The following is a 22,163-nucleotide window of genomic DNA, read 5'->3' on the forward strand; positions in this document are numbered from 1 at the left end:
CAAAGGGGGAGTCGGATGAAGCGAGACTGTCGATGGTGTTTGGAAGAGCGCGCTTATTTGAAATGGAAAAGCGCCGCGGAAGCTTTTGATAAAGGAGAACATCAAGATGAAGCAGCTGCTTTATAAGATGAGCGCTACATCCCGAGGAGTTCGTGCTGATTGTATGGAGTTGTGACATTCGGTTAAATGGCTTCCTTTGTGAAGGCAAAAACAATATTGTAATGAAACAGGCAGGGAGCAGGACTCGAACCCTCGATCTTCTAGGCCGAAGTCCATTGTGCTATCGACTGTGTCGCAAAAATATACTCGAGCGGCAGAGTCGATAACGCGCTTAAAAACCAAGGGTCGTTACAATATGTATGTCAGGAGAAGTGTAGTATAAGGAGATGTATACTTAGAGATAGCTTGAGTCTGTTAAAAATGGTGGGGAAAAGGGAGATGGTTTGTTAAAGAAGAATGGTAGAAAGCGTAAGTTGAGGAGAAATGGAAGTGAATGATGTTGAAGTATTGGATGTGTTAGGTTTGGGGAAGTTCTCGGAGCCGAGGCTTGCACCGAAGGTCAGGATAAAGACGAGTCTGACAGTAGGAGTGAAGTATTTGGAAAAAGGGGACCCTTTCCTTTTGGCTGATCCATTTGTTGTTTCAGGGTGGATGAAAACAGAGTTGGGTGCTGTGGAATCGGTGAAGGTAACCAGAAGTGGTCGTGTGATAATTGTTTGTTTCTGCTGGTATGAGGTTTCTGTGTTATGCACTATAGCCCGTTACCATATGTGATTGAATATTATCTGCTGTTGGCTTGTGTGGATGTATGCATGTGTTATGCAACATAGCTGACTTGAAACATTGTTAAAAGTGTCAGGGCCATGGGACGTTCTCAAGATGGAAAAATACAGAATTTTTATTTCACCTTTATTTAACCAGGTAGGCAAGTTGAACAAGTTCTCATTTACAATTGCGACCTGGCCAAGATAATGCAAAGCAGTTCGACACATACAACGACACAGAGTTACACATGGAGTAAAACAAACACAGTCAATAATACAGTATAAACAAGTCTATATACAATGTGAGCAAATGAGGTGAGAAGGGAGGTAAAGGCAAAAAAGGCCATGGTGGCAAAGTAAATACAATATAGCAAGTAAAACACTGGAATGGTAGTTTTGCAATGTAGAAATAAAAATAATGGGGTGCAAAGGAGCAAAATAAATAAATGAAATACAGTTGGGAAAGAGGTAGTAGTTTGGGCTAAATTATAGGTGGGCTATGTACAGGTGCAGTAATCTGTGAGCTGCTCTGACAGTTGGTGCTTAAAGCTAGTGAGGGAGATAAGTGTTTCCAGTTTCAGAGATTTTGTAGTTCGTTCCAGTCATTGGCAGGGTCTTGTAGATGACATGGAGCCAGTGGGTTTGGCGACGAGTATGAAGCGAGGGCCAGCCAGCGAGAGCGTACAGGTCGCAATGGTGGGTAGTATATGGGGCTTTGGTGACAAAACGGATTGCACTGTGATAGACTGCATCCAATTTGTTGAGTAGGGTATTGGAGGCTATTTTGTAAATGACGTCGCCAAAGTCGAGGAGTGGTAGGATGGTCAGTTTTACAAGGGTATGTTTGGCAGCATGAGTGAAGGATGCTTTGTTGCGAAATAGGAAGCCAATTCTAGATTTAACTTTGGATTGGAGATGTTTGATATGGGTCTGGAAGGACAGTTTACAGTCTAACCAGACACCTAAGTATTTGTAGTTGTCCACGTATTCTAAGTCCGAGCCATCCAGAGTAGTGATGTTGGACAGGCGGGTAGGTGCAGGTAGCGATCGGTTGAAGAGCATGCATTTAGTTTTACTTGTATTTAAGAGCAATTGGAGGCCACGGAAGGAGAGTTGTATGGCATTGAAGCTTGCCTGGAGGGTTGTTAACACAGTGTCCAAAGAAGGGCCAGAAGTATACAGAATGGTGTCGTCTGCGTAGAGGTGGATCAGAGACTCACCAGCAGCAAGAGCGACCTCATTGATGTATACAGAGAAGAGAGTCGGTCCAAGAATTGAACCCTGTGGCACCCCCATAGAGACTGCCAGAGGTCCGGACAGCAGACCCTCCGATTTGACACACTGAACTCTATCCGAGAAGTAGTTGGTGAACAAGGCGAGGCAATCATTTGAGAAACCAAGGCTGTCGAGTCTGCCGATGAGGATGTCGTGATTGACAGAGTCGAAAGCCTTGGCCAGATCAATGAATACGGCTGCACAGTAATGTTTCTTATCGATGGTGGTTAAGATATCGTTTCGGACCTTGAGCGTGGTTGAGGTGCACCCATGACCAGCTCTGAAACCAGATTGCATAGCAGAGAAGGTATGGTGAGATTCGAAATGGTCGGTAATCTGTTTGTTGACTTGGCTTTCGAAGACCTTAGAAAGGCATGGTAGGATAGATATAGGTCTGTAGCAGTTTGGGTCAAGAGTGTCCCCCCCTTTGAAGAGGGGGATGACCGCAGCTGCTTTCCAATCTTTGGGAATCTCAGACGACACGAAAGAGAGGTTGAACAGGCTAGTAATAGGGGTGGCAACAATTTCGGCAGATAATTTTAGAAAGAAAGGGTCCAGATTGTCTAGCCCGGCTGATTTGTAGGGGTCCAGATTTTGCAGCTCTTTCAGAACATCAGCTGAACGGATTTGGGAGAAGGAGAAATGGGGAAGGCTTGGGCGAGTTGCTGTTGGGGGTGCAGTGCTGTTGACCGGGGTAGGAGTAGCCAGGTGGAAAGCATGGCCAGCCGTAGAAAAATGCTTCTTGAAATTCTCAATTATGGTGGATTTATCAGTGGTGACAGTGTTTCCTATCTTCAGTGCAGTGGGCAGCTGGGAGGAGGTGTTCTTATTCTCCATGGACTTTACAGTGTCCCAGAACTTTGAGTTAGTGTTGCAGGAAGCAAATTTCTGCTTGAAGAAGCTAGCCTTGGCTTTTCCAACTGCCTGTGTATAATGGTTTCTAGCTTCCCTGAACAGCTGCCTATCACGGGGGCTGTTCGATGCTAATGCAGAACGCCATAGGATGTTTTTGTGTTGGTTAAGGGCAGTCAGGTCTGGGGAGAACCAAGGGCTATATCTGTTCCTGGTTCTAAATTTCTTGAAATGGGGCATGTTTATTTAAGATGGTTAGGAAGGCATTTAAAAAAATATATCCAGGCATCCTCTACTGACGGGATGAGATCAATATCCTTCCAGGATACCCCGGCCAGGTCGATTAGAAAGGCCTGCTCGCTGAAGTGTTTCAGGGAGCGTTTTACAGTGATGAGTGGAGGTCATTTGACCGCTGACCCATTACGGATGCAGGCAATGAGGCAGTGATCGCTGAGATCTTGGTTGAAGACAGCAGAGGTGTATTTAGAGGGCAAGTTGGTTAGGATGATATCTATGAGGGTGCCCGTGTTTAAGGCTTTGGGGAGGTACCTGGTAGGTTCATTGATAATTTGTGTGAGATTGAGGGCATCAAGTTTAGATTGTAGTATGGCTGGGGTGTTAAGCATGTTCCAGTTTAGGTCGCCTAGCAGCACGAGCTCTGAAGATAGATGGGGGGCAATCAGTTCACATATGGTGTCCAGAGCACAGCTGGGGGCAGAGGGTGGTCTATAGCAGGCGGCAACGGTGAGAGACTTGTTTTTAGAGAGGTGGATTTTTAAAAGTAGAAGCTCAAATTGTTTGGGTACAGACCTGAATAGTAGGACAGAACTCTGCAGGCTATCTTTGCAGTAGATTGCAACACCGCCCCTTTTGGCAGTTCTATCTTGTCTGAAAATGTTGTAGTTTGGAATTAAAATTTCAGAATTTTTGGTGGTCTTCCTAAGCCAGGATTCAGACACAGCTAGAACATCCGGGTTGGCAGAGTGTGCTAAAGCAGTGAATAGAACAAACTTAGGGAGGAGGCTTCTAATGTTAACATGCATGAAACCAAGGCTATTACGGTTACAGAAGTCGTCAAAAGAGAGCGCCTGGGGAATAGGAGTGGAGCCAGGCACTGCAGGGCCTGGATTCACCTCTACATCGCCAGAGGAACATAGGAGGAGTAGAATAAGGGTGCGGCTAAAAGCAATAAGAATTGGTCCTCTAGAACGTCTGGAACAGAGTAAAAGGAGGTTTCTGGGGGCGATAAAATAGCATCAGGGTATAAATGTACAGACAAAGGTATAGTAGGATGTGAATACAGTGGAGGTAAACCTACGTATTGAGTGATGAAGAGATATTGTCTCTAGAAACATAATTGAAACCAGGAGATGTCATTGCATGTGTGGGTGGTGGAACTAATAGGTTGGATAAGGTATAGTGAGCAGGACTAGAGGCTCTACAGTGAAATAAGCCAATAAACACTAACCAGAACAGCAATGGACAAGGCATATTGACATTAAGGAGAGGCATGCTTAGTCGAGTGATCAAAAGGGTCCAGTGAGTGGAGAGGTTGGTTGGGGGTCACGGCGATTTAGACAGCTAGCCAGGCCATCGGTAGCAAGCTAGCATAGGATGGAGGTCTGTTATTAGCCACCTCTTGCGTTCCATCAGTAGACTAGTGGGGTTCCGTGTGGTAGAGGGGATTAATCCAAATCACAACAACAACAAAAATAAAAACAATAGATAGTTATAGAGGCCCAAGAAGAAAACATAATAATAATATAAATAAATTGTCCGATTGTCTATTCAGATAGCAGCCGATAAGACAGCTAACGGTTAGCAGGCCGCAAGATGGGCGTTCAGGTAACGTCGCGACGGAGGAGCCAGCCGGATAACTCCTTCGGGTAGATAACGTCGGCAGTCAGTTGTGAAGGCCCGGTGGGGCTCCGCGTAGGCAGCAAAACTGGTCCGGATAGGTGACTGCAGCCCAGGAGTGATTGATGGAACTCAGGAGTGATTGACGGAGCTGGCTAGCTCCGGAATAATTGATTTTTGCTCCGGAATCAACGAAAGCCGATAGTCACACGGATAGCAGCTAGCTAGCTGTGAGATCCAGGTATGAATGTCCAGAGAGCGGTTGAAATCCAGGGACATGGAGAGAAAAATTGGTCCGGTATTTTCCGAGCCGAGCCGCGCTGCGCCGTACAAAACTGGCGATAGATTTTCGAGCTAAAGGATAGCTGATGACCACAAACCGTGGTTAGCTGAATACTAACGATTTGCCAGTAAAGAAGCTAACTAGCTTCGGAACTAGCTACCGATTAGCTTCTGGGCTAGCTTCTGGCTAGTTTCTGGCTAGCTTCTTGGAGTATTACAGATTTGAGGTAAATAATACTTTTTTATAAATATAAATTGGTGAGGCGGGTTGCAGGAGAGTGTTTTGAAGATGAGTTGTATGAAAAAAATGTATGTGAAAAAAAGTTGTAAAATATATATATACGGGACACTACAAGACGAGGACAAAAGATGTCTAAACTGCTATGCCATCTATCACAATTGAATAGAATAACATAAAAAACGGACACATACAGAACGTAGTGTAGCAAACCACAGACTGTTTTTGTTAGAACTCAAACTTAACAATATCAGAAACCAGATATATGATAACGGTATCTAGGGAATGAGCGCATAGATACGCGACACAGCAAGTTACATCAACTGGAGCGCCCGGGGGCTGGTACCAGCTCGTACGACAACAAATCAACGATAGGCTGGGTGAGTTTAAACCACGCCCAGTCTCTACTCTGACAGGCCGCTCGGAAGCAGGAACTACTACTGTCATCTGGGTATATTATAATATCTTTGTCAGGAACAAGTCAGTTCTCTGTTTTGCCCTGCGAGGTTGGACAGAGAGCCCGTATATACGAAAATTGCATTTACCACTTATTGCTTAGCTAATAAAAAATACATAGTATACAATCGGTGACTCATTGTCATATTTATCCTGATACCAGATTCAAATTTACGAAACTCTAACACTCGTCAGAGGGAGAAGGCGCTCCGCGTTAAAACGAATTTGGGCAAGAAATGTAAATTGTTTTGCTCTCAAGAAAAGGGTGCCATTGAAAGGAGTGATTACTGGGGTAGCAGTAAATGTAAATGTTGACCAACTGAAGTGGAAGATTCCCGGTGTTTGTGATGCTCGTCGTTTGGTGTGACGCATACAGGGCGGCGTGAGTGGTGAAACGGAGGAGTCACTGTCTGTTGTTTTGATGTTGAGTCTTTGCCCAACAAAGTGATGTTAGGATATATACAGTGGGGCAAAAAAAGTATTTAGTCAGCCACCAATTGTGCAAGTTCTCCCACTTAAAAAGATGAGAGGCCTGTAATTTATCAAAGGTACACTTCAACTATGACAGACAAAATTAGAAGAAAAAAATCCAGAAAATCACATTGTAGGATTTTTTATGAATTTATTTGCAAATTATGGTGGAAAATAAGTATTGGTCAATAACAAAAGTTGATCTCAATACTTTGTTATATACCCTTTGTTGGCAATGACAGAGGTCAAATGTTTTCTGTAAGTCTTCACAAGGTTTTCACACACTGTTGCTGGTATTTTGGCCCATTCCTCCATGCAGATCTCCTCTAGAGCAGTGATGTTTTGGGACTGTTGCTGGGCAACACTGACTTTCAACTCCCTCCAAAGATTTGCTATGGGGTTGAGATCTGGAGACTGGCTAGGCCACTCCAGGACCTTGAAATGCTTCTTACGAAGCCACTCCTTCGTTGCCCGGGCGGTGTGTTTGGGATCATTGTCATGCTGAAAGACCCAGCCACGTTTCATCTTCAATGCCCTTGCTGAGGGAAGGAGGTTTTCACTCAAAATCTCACAATACATGGCCCCATTCATTCTTTCCTTTATACGGATCAGTCGTCCTGGTCCCTTTGCAGAAAAACAGCCCCAAAGCATGATGTTTCCACCCCCATGCTTCACAGTAGGTATGGTGTTCTTTGGATGCAACTCAGCATTCTTTGTCCTCCAAACACGACGAGTTGAGTTTTTACCAAAAAGTTATATTTTGGTTTCATCTGACCATATGACATTCTCCCAATCTTCTTCTGGATCATCCAAATGCTCTCTAGCAAACTTCAGACGGGCCTGGACATGTACTGGCTTAATCAGGGGGACACGTCTGGCACTGCAGGATTTGAGTCCCTGGCGGCGTAGTGTGTTACTGATGGTATGCTCTGTTACTTTGGTCCCAGCTCTCTGCAGGTCATTCACTAGGTCCCCCCGTGTGGTTCTGGTATTTTTGCTCACCGTTCTTGTGATCATTTTGACCCCACTGGGTGAGATCTTGCGTAGAGCCCCAGATCAAAGGAGATTATCAGTGGTCTTGTATGTCTTCCATTTCCTAATACCGTAATTAAGCGCACCTGAATATAAACCGCACCCACTGAATTTTTTTTAATATGTATTTTGTACATAAATAAGCCACATGTCTATAAGCCGCAGGGGCCTACCGGTACATTGAAACAGATTAACTTTACACAGCCTTTAAACGAACCACGGCTTGTAAAAAAAAAAAAAAAGAAAGTCATTGGTCACTATCTTCCTCCTCCTGTGCACTGAAGTCATCTCCTTCGGTGTCGGAGTTGAATAGCCTCAGAATTGCTTCATCCGATGTTGGATCGCTGCCCTCTTCAACACGCAGCAGTCCAGCCTTTCGAAACCCATTGATGATAGTGGATTTTTTGACAATGCTCCACGCTGTCAGCAGCTCTATTTCCTTTTCCAACAGCCAGATCGATCGCCTTCAACTTGAAAGCTGCATCATATGCATTTCTCCGTGTCTTTGCCAGGATGAGGGTGACAAAATGACTACCGTAATCAGAATGATGGGAAGTTTGAGCGCGCTCGATTTATGTCACATTATGTGACGGTGCTCAGTTTTTTTGGCGGCATGAATCTTGTGAAAGCGGGAAAAATCCATAAATTAGCCGCGTCATTGTATAAACCGCGAGGTTCAAAGTGTGGGAAAAAAGTAGCAGCTTATAGTCCGGATATTACGGTAATTGCTCCCACAGTTGATTTCTTCAAACCAAGCTGCTTACCTACCTACAATTTTGTTTCTGGTGTCCTTTGACAGCTCTTTGGTGTTGGCCATAGTGGAGTTTGGAGTGTGACTGTTTGAGGTTGTGGACAGGTGTCTTTTATATTGATAACAAGTTCAAACAGGTGCCATTAATACAGGTAACGAGTGGAGGACAGAGGAGCCTCTTAAAGAAGAAGTTACAGGTCTGTGAGAGCCAGAAATCTTGCTTGTTTGTTATTGACCAAATACTTATTTTCCACCATAATTTGCAAATAAATTCATAAAAAATCCTACAATGTGATTTTCTGGATAGTTTTTTCTCATTTTATCTGTCATAGTTGAAGTTTACCTATGATGAAAATTACAGGCATCTCTCATCTTTTTAAGTGGGAGAACTTGCACAATTGGTGGCTGACTAAATACTTTTTTGCCCCACTGTAAGTTATCCTGTACTAGCTTCTGTGCCAAATACATTACATTGTTACAGGTGTCAAGCTTATGGGCATGTGGCAGCAGTGTGTAGAAGTGAGGTTCCTATGTGTGAGAAGTGTGCAGAAGGGCATGAGACAAAGGAATGTGTAGCATTGGGAAAAGTAGTGGTATGTGTTAATTGTAAGGGTGCCCATGGGGCTGGGGATTAGAAATGTCCCTTGCGAGAAAGACAGGTTTAGGTTTACAGATTTAGGGTAGTGGAAAAGTTGTCATATGCTGAGGCAGTAAAGAAAGTAGAGGAAGATGGGTCAAGGGGGACAGATCCTGAGAGGAGTGATGTGAGTAGTAGATCTGTACCAGTACAGATGGATAGGCCAACAGGTGATATATTTTTCAGTAAGATTAGATTTTTTTTGCATATATAGCAATGGTTATCAACTGTACTGCAGGGAAGGAATGTAAATTGCAGAAAATGGAGGTTGTGGTGGCAGCTGCAGAGAGGTATTTGGGTGTGCGAGACATCAGAAGAGTTACAGGGTGTGTTAAGTGGTGGTGTCCAATCCTTTCAGGTTTTTGGCCTGAGGAAGGACTAAATATGTGTAAATAGTGGAGTAGTGTGGTTTTATATTTTGTGAGTGTAGTGTTTTTGTTTAGATTTTTTTTTAAGCACGGTATGAGTACTCCAGTCTAGTAGGTGGCAGTAATGTAACATTTATTGGATGCCAACCGCCGTTAAACCTCATCGACGAAGAAGTAGAAGACACGCTGTCATGGCGCCGAACACAAACAGAAAACGACAGTATGGTGATAGTTTGTAGCTAATATTAAACGCTAGTAAGCCTCGTTTAGAATTCAACGGATAAATTACAATCAACTTGGGACGCAAGGGACAGGTACTCAAATATTATAATGTCATCAGCTCTTATTGGCAGGTCGAAACTCGTTAAACGCGTTGCGTTAGTTTAGGCCGCTAGCTAGTTACCATTTATAAATTGCTGCTTTTGCGAGATAGCCGTGACTCGCTAACTAGCACATTTCTCAACTGTAGCCAGCTACTTGGTGTTATAGTAGTTAGTCAACAGTAGCGTAACGTTACTAGCGCCACTGTTTTTGAGTAACGTCAAAGAACTGACTGTTAGTTAACTAAGTTAGTGTTTCTATTGAATATCTGTCCCCGTTGACTAGATAGTTAGCTAGCTATCTAACATCTTAAATTAAAGTGATCCTATCTCCTGTTTTGTCAACCTAGTATATTCAATGTATTTGACAGGTAGGCATGTCTGAAAACAAAGCCATTGAACTCCAACTGCAAATGCGACAAAATGCAGAGGACCTGCATAACTTCATGAAAGATCTTGACAGCTGGGAAACTGACATAAAGAAGAAGGATGAACAACTAAGAAGTGGGAGTGTTGGCGAGTCTCAAGTATGTAACACTTGAAAATGTGTATGTTTTATGTTTAGCTATAGAGTTAAGATTGTGTTATGTTAGAAAGATCCTGACCTATGTATTCCTGCCTTAGAAAAGCCTCCCACCAGTGCGAAACAAGGACTACAAAAAGAAGAGGGAGAAAAAGAAGGCACCAGACAACAATGCAAAGACTGAAACAAAACAAGCACCCAGGATAAAGTCTTATGACTATCAGTCATGGGACAAATTTGATGTGGTAATGGATTAGGTGGATCTTGCCTGTTTCTCCTTTGATTTCAATAGTGAGTTTAAACTAAGTCTATGGTTTTAAGCTGAATGGCAGCAGTGCACCCTGTTAAACAGTATGTACTGCTTGCTGTTACACTAAACATTTTTGGGATGTTTTTGTCTTCTGGTAGGACAAGGTTTTGGAGTCCATGGATAAAGAGGACAGCGCTGCTGAGTCCAATGACTCTGAATCTGAGGATTCTGGGGTTCCTGCTACTGACCAAGACACAGCTCTTGCTGAGAAGGAGAAAGTATGGCTTCACACTTATAGTTTTGAATCAGACTCAATGACATCAAACCTGACAGACATGCAGAAATATGAATTTGCACGTAAATGTTGTCATTTTAAAATATTACATATTATTATTATGATGACACATTGACCACCATTGAATGGCATTTGTTTGCAGTATGCTGTGATTTCGATCCTAGACAATTACCCAAACAATATACCACCATCGGGGCCTCGTTAGCAACTACCACCAGTCATTGGTGGTAGTAGTTAATAATACTCTGTCAGTAGTCACCTGTAGTCAGTAGATGTTACTACTTTCTTGTATGTATATATTGCTAAATCTTATATTTGCTGTACTGAATTTGACAATTGTTTTTCAGGGTAATCAGCTGTTTAAAGAAGGGAAGTATGATGATGCCATTGAGTGTTACACCAGAGGCATGGGCGCAGACCCTTATAACCCCGTTCTGCCTACAAACCGAGCTGCCTGCTTCTTCAGACTCAAAAAGTAAGCAACATGTAAGGAAATAAGCAACATATGTAACATTTTAATTGACAACATTAATGTGACAACATTAATGTGTGAACCTATGTCTGTGTCAGGTTTGCTGTTGCAGAGTCTGACTGCAACTTGTCCATCGCTCTGGACAGTAACTACTTCAAAGCATTTGCACGAAGAGGAGCGGCTCGATTCGCCCTGCAACATTATGAATCTGCCCTAGAAGGTGAGGAATAATAGTAACACAACAAAACACGTTTTCAAATGGGTAGAATGCCAGCAGAGTTAGTTTTTATATGCTGTATTGTCTTAGAATAATTGGTCACTTAAAACAATTTCTGCTTCCTTCCTCTACATAACTAGATTATGTAATGGTGCTCAAGCTGGATCCTGGGAACCTGGAGGCACAGAATGAAGTGATGAAATGTAAAGAGGTGAGACATTATCTGGTGTTGGATCTATTACTGTACCTCTGTATCCCCCTCCCTGATCCACTCTAACCTCTCCTCTATCGGTAGGTCATTGCTAAACTGGGTGGAAAGGCAGAAAGCCCAGAGGCTGCAGTGGTGACGCCACCTGTGGTGGACGTCAAGCAACAGCAGCTCATGGAGGAACAGCAGAGGAGACAGGAGGCGGTGGTGCAGAAAGACAGGGTAGAGCCACCAGCTACACTTATCTTTCGATGTTAGTATAGGCCCCTTACATATCGGGTACCAGTTTCCCAGTGACTCTTGAGACACTGCAGCGCTGAAGACCTACCACAGGTGTACTACAGCATGCTATTTGCCTGTGTTTAAGTGCATTGCTTTCTAAATGGTTACCATTGCACGAAACCTTGACTCTTTCAGGGGAACGCATACTTCAAAGAAGGGAAGTATGAGGCTGCAGTAGAGTACTACACCAAGGGCATGGAAGCAGACAGCACCAATGTCCTCCTGCCTGCCAACCGGGCCATGGCTTACTTAAAGCTGCAGAGGTAAGCAGCAGGGAAGGCAGGATAAGCGAGTATTGGATAAGTATAAATTCTTTCAAAGCTGTGCATTGATTAAGCTTGATTCTCTCCCTAGATATAAAGAGGCTGAGGAGGACTGCAGTAAAGCTATAGCCCTGGATGGCACCTACTCAAAGGCCTTTGCCCGCAGAGGGACAGCTAGGGCTGCTCTGGGACTGCTAAAACAAGCTATAGAAGGTACAGTAGACAGGCATCCAAGAGGCTATATCTTATTAGTAGGTCACATGTCATTAGCAACCATTTTGTGTAGGCTAGGCATGTTTCTATGTAACTACCTTGAGCAGGTTGAAGTCTTTATGTGAATGGAAGCAGTAGTCATGGAACTGTTTATTATGTCATGTTTCTTTTTTAGATTTTGAGGAGGTCCTGAAGCTAGAACCAGGAAACAAGCAGGCATTTCATGAGATGAAGAAGATTGCAATTGTACGTATGTGGTTCCGTGCTCACTAAGGTTTTTGTGTTAATGTTCTTAAACCTGTTGTCTTTGTTGACAAATCCTAGACATAGCATCTCTCTGCTCTTGTGTAGGACATGGGCACCAGTGGTCTGCTGACAACAGAGGAGCATGCACAGCGGAGAACAGTACTGCCAGTTAACAAACCACCTCACCTGCAGTCAACCGTGAGTCTCTCAGATAAAAACAGGAAAAATACTCTCAGTAGGTTGTTTCTGAACTTTGCTTGAAAGATTCACACAACAATGTTCCTATTGGATTTCTTTGTATCTCAGAAACCATTGAGGAGAGTGGACATTGAGGAAGTTGGTGGAAAGATCCTTGTCCAGAAGGAGCCCTCTGCTGTGTTCACTTCAACCACAGCCCCCTGTTTTAGGCCCCAGAAGACCACCTCCATCGCAGACACTGTGAGAGAGGGTCAGGGTGAGGCCTCACCTCCCTCTACCTCCCCCAGTGCTAAGATCCTGAAGATTGAAGAAATATCAAACATCCCCTCACATTCCCCTGTCAAGTAAGAGATATTGTTTAATTGCTTAATCTCAAGCCGAACGGCTTGAGGATTTTGATGCATGTTTTGAATAGAACTTTTGTCAACAGTTAGGCTTTTGACAATAGCACCACTGAGGCTGTTTTCTTATTTCAGAGGGCCTGGGGGGGGTGCTGTGAGAGCACAGACACAGAAGCACAGGGAGGCAACTGTCAGTGAACCAACAGAACCGCCTGCTACACCCTCAACTGAGGTCGTACCTCCTGCCCCCACCAACAGCTTCCAGCTAGAGGCAGACCTAAGGAAGATTGGAAATGGCCCTGAAGTTATTTACAAGTATTTGAAGGTGGGTGTGGAATTAAAATATGATGAAAAACGCAATATTATACATCCAAAATAATAAAGACATTTCAAATGTCATATGTGCAAATGAAGTACAAAGGGGAAAATAAGCAATATGGGTTGTGTTACTGTCTTTTTTCCTTAAATGTAACCTTTTATTTATAGCCTATACAAAATGGTTGCTAATGACATGTGACCTACTAATAAGATATAGCCTATATTGGATGCCTGTCTTGTTGTGATCATCTATTCTTCAACAGAGACCTGATCTCTTGTTTGGGGTTCTATTTGTACACAAACAAATCACCATACAATGAGATTTGTCTTTTCTGCTGAGAAAAACATGTAGATGCCACCAAGGACAGATGTTTATTTGTTGTGTGTCTGTGTTCTGTTTTAGCAAATCCAGCCTCAGGCGTACGCAAAGATCTTCCAGAGCTCTCTTGAGCCAGACATACTCAATCAGATTTTGAGGACGTTACAAAGCTTCTACATCAAGTAAGTACTGTGAAAATACCATGCTATTACGAATGTTATAGCTCATACAAGAAATGTGACTGTCACATTGTCCTTATCAAAATGAAGGCAGGAAGAGCCACCTGTCATACTGGAGATCCTCAGGAATCTGGCCGGTGTGAGGCGGTTCGACATGGCTGTCATGTTCATGTCCATCCCCGAGAAGAAAGGTACCGATTTGGTTGTTGATCTGGCACAGTTTGTGATACATTATTTAACCCCAATGCAAAATAATTAACAGATATTGCTAACTGCAAACGTTTTTGTTGTAGTTCTACAAGAATTGTTTGACTTTCTTCGTCAAGCTGGACTTGAGGACGTTTCAGTAGGAGCCCTGCAAAAGAAGTATGGAGTGTGACGTGAGTGCAGATCCCTAAAAAATGGACATCGCCACGGAGAGCAAAATTGCTTTTTACTTCAGCAAGCAGTCGATTGAAGGAGTTTTTCAATGCTCTAGTACATGTTGCTAATCCAAACATTGCTATATTCACGCAACAAGGATTCACTTAACTTTGGCTGCCATATTGGAAGGTCTGTAACATTTGATGTAATGCTATACTGTTTTTTTTTCTATAGCTCAAAACATGTATAAGTTTCATCCTCGTATGAGAACAGTAGTTACTATGCATGGCCAAAACAAGAATGTTCTATCTGACTGCGGCCCACAGAACCATAGGGTTAATAGTTCAAATATGCATCTGGCGCTCTCAGAAAGCCAATACATTTGTTATTTTCAATTATTCTGTCCAGGACTGTACATCTCATGTTCAAGATGTTAATTGCAGTGAATGAGTGTGAATACCTAATAAATTGACAATCTTTATTGGTGATCACTGAAAGTGCAGATACGGAGACGATACTTTTCAGCAAATAGCATTTTCACACGTTAACTGTAAAATATAGGTTTTGGTGTCCTCTACAAATGGACTAAGGTTGGCACCAAAGTATAGACAATATGTGGAAAGTAAAGCAATTACAGGAAGTCTGTCAAACATCATTAACAAAGCACACATTTTCCAGACAGCAGCACAAGATAATAAAGAAACTGTTAGATTGCATGGTTGTCCCACTGCCATTGAATGGAATTCTTCTCTTGATTTTTCTCAACATCCACACCAGTGAGACTCTTTGGGAAAAAGGGAAGAAATGTTAATAGCTGGCTGAACTTTGTGGCATGTCTACTACACATGATGTAGGGCTGGCACAATAATTGTATTAGCGTTTAACTAACAATAATGGAGAATAACCGTGAACAAAAAAAATAGTCATAATTGTCTTAATACCTAGATTTTAGCATGGGTGGGATTCAACATTTTTCTGAAGGAATAGTTTACCCAATGGCAGTTTTTAATTTTTACATGAAGTGGGTGAAGTTTTACGGCTAGAACGGCACGGTGGGGAGAAGCTTCATTTCCAAAAGTTCCAAGGAGTCAACTATTAGTTATTGAGATGCGGGTTTCACCAAAGCTGTGTTGTATTCATTAGGTTTGTTGTAGCTAATTTTCAAACATGCATTATGATACATTACAAGCTCAACATTTTTCTACTAAAATAACAATTATGGCTGTAACTGGCCAGCTGCATGACAATTTTTACCCCAGATGCTGTCCCCAGTTGAACAGAGTAGTAGAAAGTGTTATAAGACCAACAATTAAATTGATGGATCAGAGTAGTTTGACCATACCTGTGACACTGAGTGTCTCATTGGCTGTGCCTGTCTTCCCGGTGATCGTGTTGTGTGCCTCGCAGCTGAAAGACTCAGTGGCCACGTAACGGTTGACGGTTATATCAACCACACTGCCGTGCATGGTCCGACCATACACACTCCAGGTGTAGCTGCAAGAGGGAGAGCACTGGGCAATACACTTGAAGCTGGCCTTGACCCCTACCTCTAGGGAACCTGGTCCTGAGATGGTCACGTTAGATGGTCCATCTGAAAGAAAGGTCAACATTAGACCTAAACTCAGCAGAAAACGAAACGTCCTCTCACTGTCAACTGCGTTTATTTTCATCAAACTTAGCGTGTAAATATTTGTATGAACATAATCAACAACTGAGACGAACTGAACATGAACTGACTAACAGACATGGAATAATGTGTCCCTGAACAAAGGGGTCAAAATCAAAAGTAACAGCCAGTATCTGGTGTGGCAACCAGTTGCATTAAGTACTGCAGTGCATCTCCTCATGGACTGCACCAGATTTGCCCGTTCTTGCTGTGAGATGTTACCCCACTCTTCCACCAAGGCACCTGCAAGTTCCCTGACATTTCTGGGGGGAATGGCCAAAGCTCAGTCCGATGATGCTGTGACACCCCAGACCATGACGGACCCTCCACCTCCAAATCGATCCCTCTCCAGAGTACAGGCCTCGATGTAACGCTCATCCCTTCGACTATAAACGTGAATCCGACCATCACCCCTGGTGAGACAAAACCGCGACTTGTCAGTGAAGAGCACTTTTTGCCAGTCCTGTCTGATCCAGCGATGGTGGGTTTGTGCCCATAGGTGACATTGTTGCCGGTGATGTCTGGTGAGGACCTGCCTTACAACATGCCTACAAACCATCAGTCCAGCCTCTCAGCCTATTGTGGACAGTCTGAGCACCGATGGAGGGATTGTGCATTCCTGGTATAACTCGGGCAGTTGTTGCCATCCTGTACCTGTCCCGCAGATGTGAGGTTCAGATGTACCGATCCTGTGCAGGTGTTGTTACATGTGGTCTGCCACTGTGAGGACGATCAGCTGTCCGTCCTGTCTCCCTGTAGAGCTGTCTTAGGCGTCTCACAGTACGGACTATGCAATTTATTGCCCTGGCCACATCTGCAGTCCTCATGCCTCCTTGCAGCATGCCTAAGGCACGTTCACACAGATGAGCAGGGACCCTGGGTGTCTTTCTTTTGGTGTTTTTCAGAGACAGTAGAAAGGCCTCTTTAGTGTCCTCAGTTTTCATAACTGTGACCTTAATTGTCTACCGTCCGTAAGCTGTTAGTGTCTTAACGACCATTCCACAGGTGCACGTTCATTAATTGTTTATGGTTCATTGAACAAGCATGGGAAACAGTGTTTAAACCCTTTACAATGAAGATCTGTGAAGTAATTTGTATTTTTCCGAATTATCTTTGAAAGACAGGGTCCTGAAAAGGGGGATTTTTTTGCTGAGTTTAGAATGGCTCATTTGTTCTGCACTACCTCTTTTCATGCTTCATACAACAGTGACAAGACCACTCATTTTCAAGGTCTGAACAGAAATATTTTTTTGATAATACAATCTAACTGCTGCTCACCAATTAGCACAACTGAGGTATTGGCAGTGCTGTTGTCATTGGTCACTGAGTTGTAAGCCACACAGCTGAGGGGTCCTCCGTCCATGGTGGTCTCAGGTGTGAGGGAGAAGGAGGCATTCATCTCTGCCAGCCTCCCCTTGTATATCCAGGTGTAGGTACAGGTGGGGTAGCACAGGGCCGAACACTGAAGGGCTGTCTTTGATCCAGGCAGGAGATACAAGACTTTACCTACTGGGCCTTTGCCAGATTGGATGATAACAGCTTGAAGTGGTCCATCTGGAAAATGTCATGAAATATCTTTATGATTAGCTTGTAAACACACACATATATATATATATACATATATATACATACACACTGCTCAAAAAAATAAAGGGAACACTAAAATAACACATCCTAGATCTGAATTAATGAAATATTCTTATTAAATACTTTTTTCTTTACATAGTTGAATGTGCTGACAACAAAATCACACAAATTATCAATGGAAATCAAATTTATCAACCCTTGGAGGTCTGGATTTGGAGTCACACTCAAAATTAAAGTGGAAAACCACACTACAGGCTGATCCAACTTTGATGTAATGTCCTTAAAACATGTAAAAATGAGGCTACGTAGTGTGTGTGGCCTCCACGTGCCTGTATGACCTCCCTACAATGCCTGGGCATGCTCCTGATGAGGTGGCGGATGGTCTCCTGAGGGATCTCCTCCCAGACCTGGACTAAAGCATCCGCCAACTCCTGGACAGTCTGCGGTGCAACGTGGCGTTGGTGGATGGAGCGAGACATGATGCCCCCGATGTGGTCAATTGGATTCAGGTCTGGGGAACGGGCGGTCCATAGCATCAATGCCTTCCTCTTGCAGGAACTGCTGACACACTCCAGCCACATGAGGTCTTGCATTAGGAGGAACCCAGGGCCAACCGCACCAGCATATGGTCTCACAAGGGTTCTGAGGATCTCATCTCGGTACCTAATGGCAGTCAGGCTACCTCTGGCGAGCACATGGAGGGCTGTGCGGCCCCCCCAAAGAAATGCCACCCCACACCATGACTGACCCACCGCCAAACCGGCCATGCTGGAGGATGTTGCAGGCAGCAGAACGTTCTCCACGGCGTCTCCAGACTCTGTCACGTGCTCATTGTGAACCTGCTTTCATCTGTGAAGAGCACAGGGCGCCAGTGGCGAATTGATTTGCCAATCTTGGTGTTCTCTGGCAAATGCCAAACGTCCTGCACGGTGTTGGGCTGTAAGCACAACCCCCACCTGTGGACGTCGAGCCCTCATACCACCCTCATGGAGTCTGTTTCTGACCGTTTGAGCAGACACATGCACATTTGTGGCCTGCTGGAGGTCATTTTGCAGGGCTCTGGCAGTGCTCCTCCTGCTCCTCCTTGCACAAAGGCGGAGGTAGCGGTCCTGCTGCTGGGTTGTTGCCCTCCTACGGCCTCCTCCACGTCTCCTGATGTACTGGCCTGTCTCCTGGTAGCGCCTCTATGCTCTGGACACTACGCTGACAGACACAGCAAACCTTCTTGCCACAGCTCACATTGATGTACCATCCTGGATGAGCTGCACTACCTGAGCCACTTGTGTGGGTTGTAGACTCCGTCTCATGCTACCACTAGAGTGAAAGCACAGCCAGCATTCAAACGTGACCAAAACATCAGCCAGGAAGCATAGGAACTGAGAAGTGGTCTGGTCACCACCTGCAGAACCACTCCTTTTTTGGGGGTGTCTTGCTAAATGCCTATAATTTCCACCTGTTGTCTATTCCATTTGCACAACAGCATGTGAAATGTATTGTCAATCAGTGTTGCTTCCTAAGTGGATAGTTTGATTTCACAGAAGTGTGATTGACTTGGAGTCACATTGTGTTGTTTAAGTGTTCCCTTAATTGTTTTGAGCAGTGTATATACACACACACACACACATAGGGGTGGCAGGTAGCCTAGGGGTTAACAATTATGTTGTGCCCTTGAGCAAAGCACTTAACCCCTAATTGCTCCTGTAAACAGTTACTGGATCTCTTTTATGATCTTTCTTGAAATACTGGTGTATGGTGAGCAAAAATGGCTGCATAAATATAATTTATCTCTGCATACTCATACTCACAATTTACATTCAGTTGGTACCCAACCCCTTTGATGGCTGCTCCCCCCTGAGAAACGATGCATTGGTACAGCCCACCATCCGACTGGAGCAGAGGACTAAAAGACATAGTGATGTTGTTGGGGGAGAGACTGACCCTGCCGGACACAGCTATAGGGAGGCCATTTTTTAACCACAAAATGGAGGCTGGATTCTGAGAGCCCACACACTGCAGTGAGAAGGGCTGGTGTGCCAAGGGCTTGTCCTGGGACACCGGCTGTACAGAGATAGGATCTGGAAGACAGGGGAGTGGAAAAGAGGTGAAGAGGACAGAAGTTAAACAGAGAGATACCAAGTGAAATACCTTTGAGTTGGCTTTTACAAAATGGTGGGTTTCACCTTCAAACATCTGATTGTAAATATTGACTTGTGACAATTATTTTGTCACAAAAACTCTGACTTACCAGTGACGCTCAAGATCTTGGTGCTAACAGCAGTGACCCCTGAGGCAACATTCTTGGCCTCACATGTCAGTGCCTCATTGTGCCTGTACTCATCAACAGTAACCACCAGTTTACTGCCAACCACGGGCTTATGGCCCTTATGGAAGATGGGCAACTGGATCTCGTCGCCATTGAAGATCTTTCCATTGAATGTCCAGGTAAAGTTACAGGAGGGGGTACAGTCAACAAAGCACACAAAGTTATAAGTGTCTCCTAATGTCACCGAGCTGGCACCCGTGATCAAAATATCCACCGGTCCGCCTGGGAAGAGGTAGAAGTAAACACTTGATTGTGTGTTTAATTGTAAACTCTTAGAACCTTCTAAAAATACAGTTTACACAGAATATATGACTAACATAATAAAGTAATAATTATCCAATGTGACTTCAATGGACCGCTCCAAAGTTGAAAAGAATGACAAATTCCACTCACGGGCCACATAAGGTGTAACATAGGTTGAGATGTAGAGGAGTGAGACAGTGTCCTGAGCCTCACAGATCAATTCCTCTGCAATCTCCCAGGAGTTAGGTGTGACGGAGATGGTTTGACCGTATTTGGTGGTCACTGTGCTTTGTGCTTCAGAACTAATTGTCCAGGTGTAGGAGCAGGACGGGTAGCAATCAGCAGAGCAGGAAAAGTTGGACGTCACTCCACTGGACAGTGTATCAGGACCTGTGATCTTTATATTGGACGGTCCAGCTAGAATATAAATCATTGTCGTGGGTTGAATTAGGTTGGAGAGTGTAGAACAGAGCTCTGCAAACTTTGCATGTGCAGTACAGAGGCTCAAAAGCATAACATCTGTTGGCATAGTATGATTTCTAAATATTTGTTTATATTGATAAAAACGGATTATAAGTAGCCTACCTGTCACATTGACTGTTTTGCTGACCGTCACTGACTTCCCAGTGGTGGGGTTTATAGCCATACAGATCAGGACCTGTGGAGGAACCTGCTCCTTCAGCTGGAGGTTGAGTTCTGGGCCCTGGGTGGTGAGCCCTCCTCTGGTCCAGGTGAAGGTGCAGGCTGGGAAGCAATTGGCTGAGCACTGGAAGCCATAGGGAACCTCCACCGTCACTGTGTTCACCCCATTGATCTCCACAGAGGACGGCCCATCTGACAGAATGGAAAACAAGCCCCTGGGTCATACACATCATGTGAAAAAAATTAAGACGAAGTGGATTTTAATGTTTTATTGTTGTTATAATGTTAGCGTAAGGATAAACAATGGGTGATGAATGCATATAGCCTTTTGGCATACATTTATTTTATATACTTCGAAATGATGCCAGAAACCTAATGTATCTTACATGGTGTGGTTTCCTCCGATGTCCTGCCCTGCTCTCTCTCACTGGCAAGTGTTCCTACAGAAACACAGAAAGAAAAAGAATCCCATGCCATCACAATGGTTCACTATAGATGAACTATCTTAAAAAGCATTAATAACACATTTAAATGGCCTAAGCCCTAGATACACATTACATGCAGCCACTTCTCTGTTTAAAACATTTAGATTTTCATTACAAAACTATTTCTTATTGGCTACTTTGACAATTCAGAAAAAAATCAGAATTTGTTTTACAATAGAAATTGCATGAGCAAATGTCATTCCTGACTTGAAGAAGATTTGACCTCAACACTAGCAGGTTCAGTTGAATGTGGTATCTTACCTGCCAGGCAGGTGAGCAGCAGTGGCAGACTAAATGTGCAGAGGAGAACCATGGTTCTGCTGCCGAGATCCTGGTGACTTAAGTGGCTGAAATGTCCACGCAACAGCTGTTCTACCCTTATACCTCAGAAAAAAAACATCTGACAATCTTATCAGGAACCAATTAAAAAACAAGACATTGTCCAACAGTGCCAGGAAAGCGCCGCTAGTGTTTGGACCTTTATGTGGGTAATCAGCTCCACGGCATTGTGTTCTGGTTAGGGCGTGCGCGCCTAGTTCCTTGTGTTCGTAGGCGTTGATCTACTGCGACGGAGCCTTTTGATACTGCCAAGTGACATGTCTCTGAGCGAGGGAGCGTTCACTTTGTTTTCTTCTCGTCCATTCAGACAGGTGAAGGTTACAGACAAAAGAAAGTGTGCAAATATGTTTTAATCTGTTTATCCTATTATGTCGAATAGCTCTGATGTAGATGCAGAGGTTGTTGGTGTCATAATTATATTGGTAAAGGATACTTATTTTTCCATTTAAAATGCATTCATTAACTTAACCAATTGAACTATGATTCAAGATGATAAAATGGTTATGCATTAGAAAAGCTTAAAAAGATAGAGAGGGTGTGTGTGTAGGTGAGACCATTGCCTCTCTGGAACATTGATTGTTCTTATGTACCATAAAAGAAACTCCTGATATATAATCAGTGATAATCAAAAGGGGACTAATCACACTCCGTGATCAAGTGTGTTTTAATATTTACTCGTGTTGATTACATTCAAGAGCAAAATGTAGATGTAGATGCAGGGTGGGTCCCTCATCTGTTGTGAAGTTAATGCTACTCATCAGTCAGACGACATGTGAACATAGCACTTCAACTAACAATACGGAACTATTTCACATTTCAAATATTTCATTCACTATGATGGTAATTGATTTAAAGTACTTGTTTCAGAACTTATTTGAAAGAAAATAC

General features: G+C 43.6%; 2 protein-coding genes across 5 annotated transcripts; one reads left to right on the plus strand and one right to left on the minus strand.

Annotated features, from left to right (window-relative positions):
• The first annotated feature begins 3 nt into the window (after window positions 1-3).
• On the plus strand, window positions 4-14,704 carry LOC109896693 (RNA polymerase II-associated protein 3). 4 transcript variants are annotated; one of them, XM_031831684.1, is made up of 17 exons: window positions 4-161; window positions 9,675-9,830; window positions 9,928-10,071; window positions 10,235-10,354; window positions 10,719-10,846; window positions 10,942-11,063; window positions 11,201-11,271; window positions 11,356-11,490; window positions 11,686-11,813; window positions 11,905-12,026; window positions 12,202-12,272; window positions 12,378-12,470; window positions 12,579-12,814; window positions 12,947-13,136; window positions 13,533-13,630; window positions 13,718-13,818; window positions 13,921-14,481. In XM_031831684.1, the coding sequence occupies exons 2-17, from the start codon at window positions 9,681-9,683 to the stop codon at window positions 14,004-14,006; spliced, it is 1,995 nt and encodes a 664-aa protein (XP_031687544.1). In that variant the 5' UTR covers window positions 4-161; window positions 9,675-9,680; the 3' UTR covers window positions 14,007-14,481. The 4 variants fall into 4 exon arrangements, with proteins under 4 accessions (XP_031687544.1, XP_031687543.1, XP_020346590.1 ...); XM_031831683.1 differs by lacking the exon at window positions 4-161 and adding an exon at window positions 396-687; XM_020491001.2 differs by lacking the exon at window positions 4-161 and adding an exon at window positions 8,594-9,297 and having other exon boundaries at window positions 9,928-10,117.
• On the minus strand, window positions 14,455-21,331 carry LOC109896694 (hemicentin-1-like). Its single transcript, XM_020491003.2, has 9 exons — window positions 21,198-21,331; window positions 20,838-20,891; window positions 20,395-20,643; window positions 19,960-20,226; window positions 19,489-19,788; window positions 19,049-19,318; window positions 16,935-17,210; window positions 15,333-15,581; window positions 14,455-14,774 (listed from the first exon to the last, which is right to left on the minus strand). The coding sequence occupies exons 1-9, from the start codon at window positions 21,247-21,249 to the stop codon at window positions 14,752-14,754; spliced, it is 1,740 nt and encodes a 579-aa protein (XP_020346592.2). The 5' UTR covers window positions 21,250-21,331; the 3' UTR covers window positions 14,455-14,751.
• Window positions 21,332-22,163: the final 832 nt, after the last annotated feature.

Source organism: Oncorhynchus kisutch, linkage group LG9, assembly GCF_002021735.2.
Source record: "Oncorhynchus kisutch isolate 150728-3 linkage group LG9, Okis_V2, whole genome shotgun sequence".
Classification (NCBI taxonomy): Eukaryota; Metazoa; Chordata; class Actinopteri; order Salmoniformes; family Salmonidae; genus Oncorhynchus; species Oncorhynchus kisutch.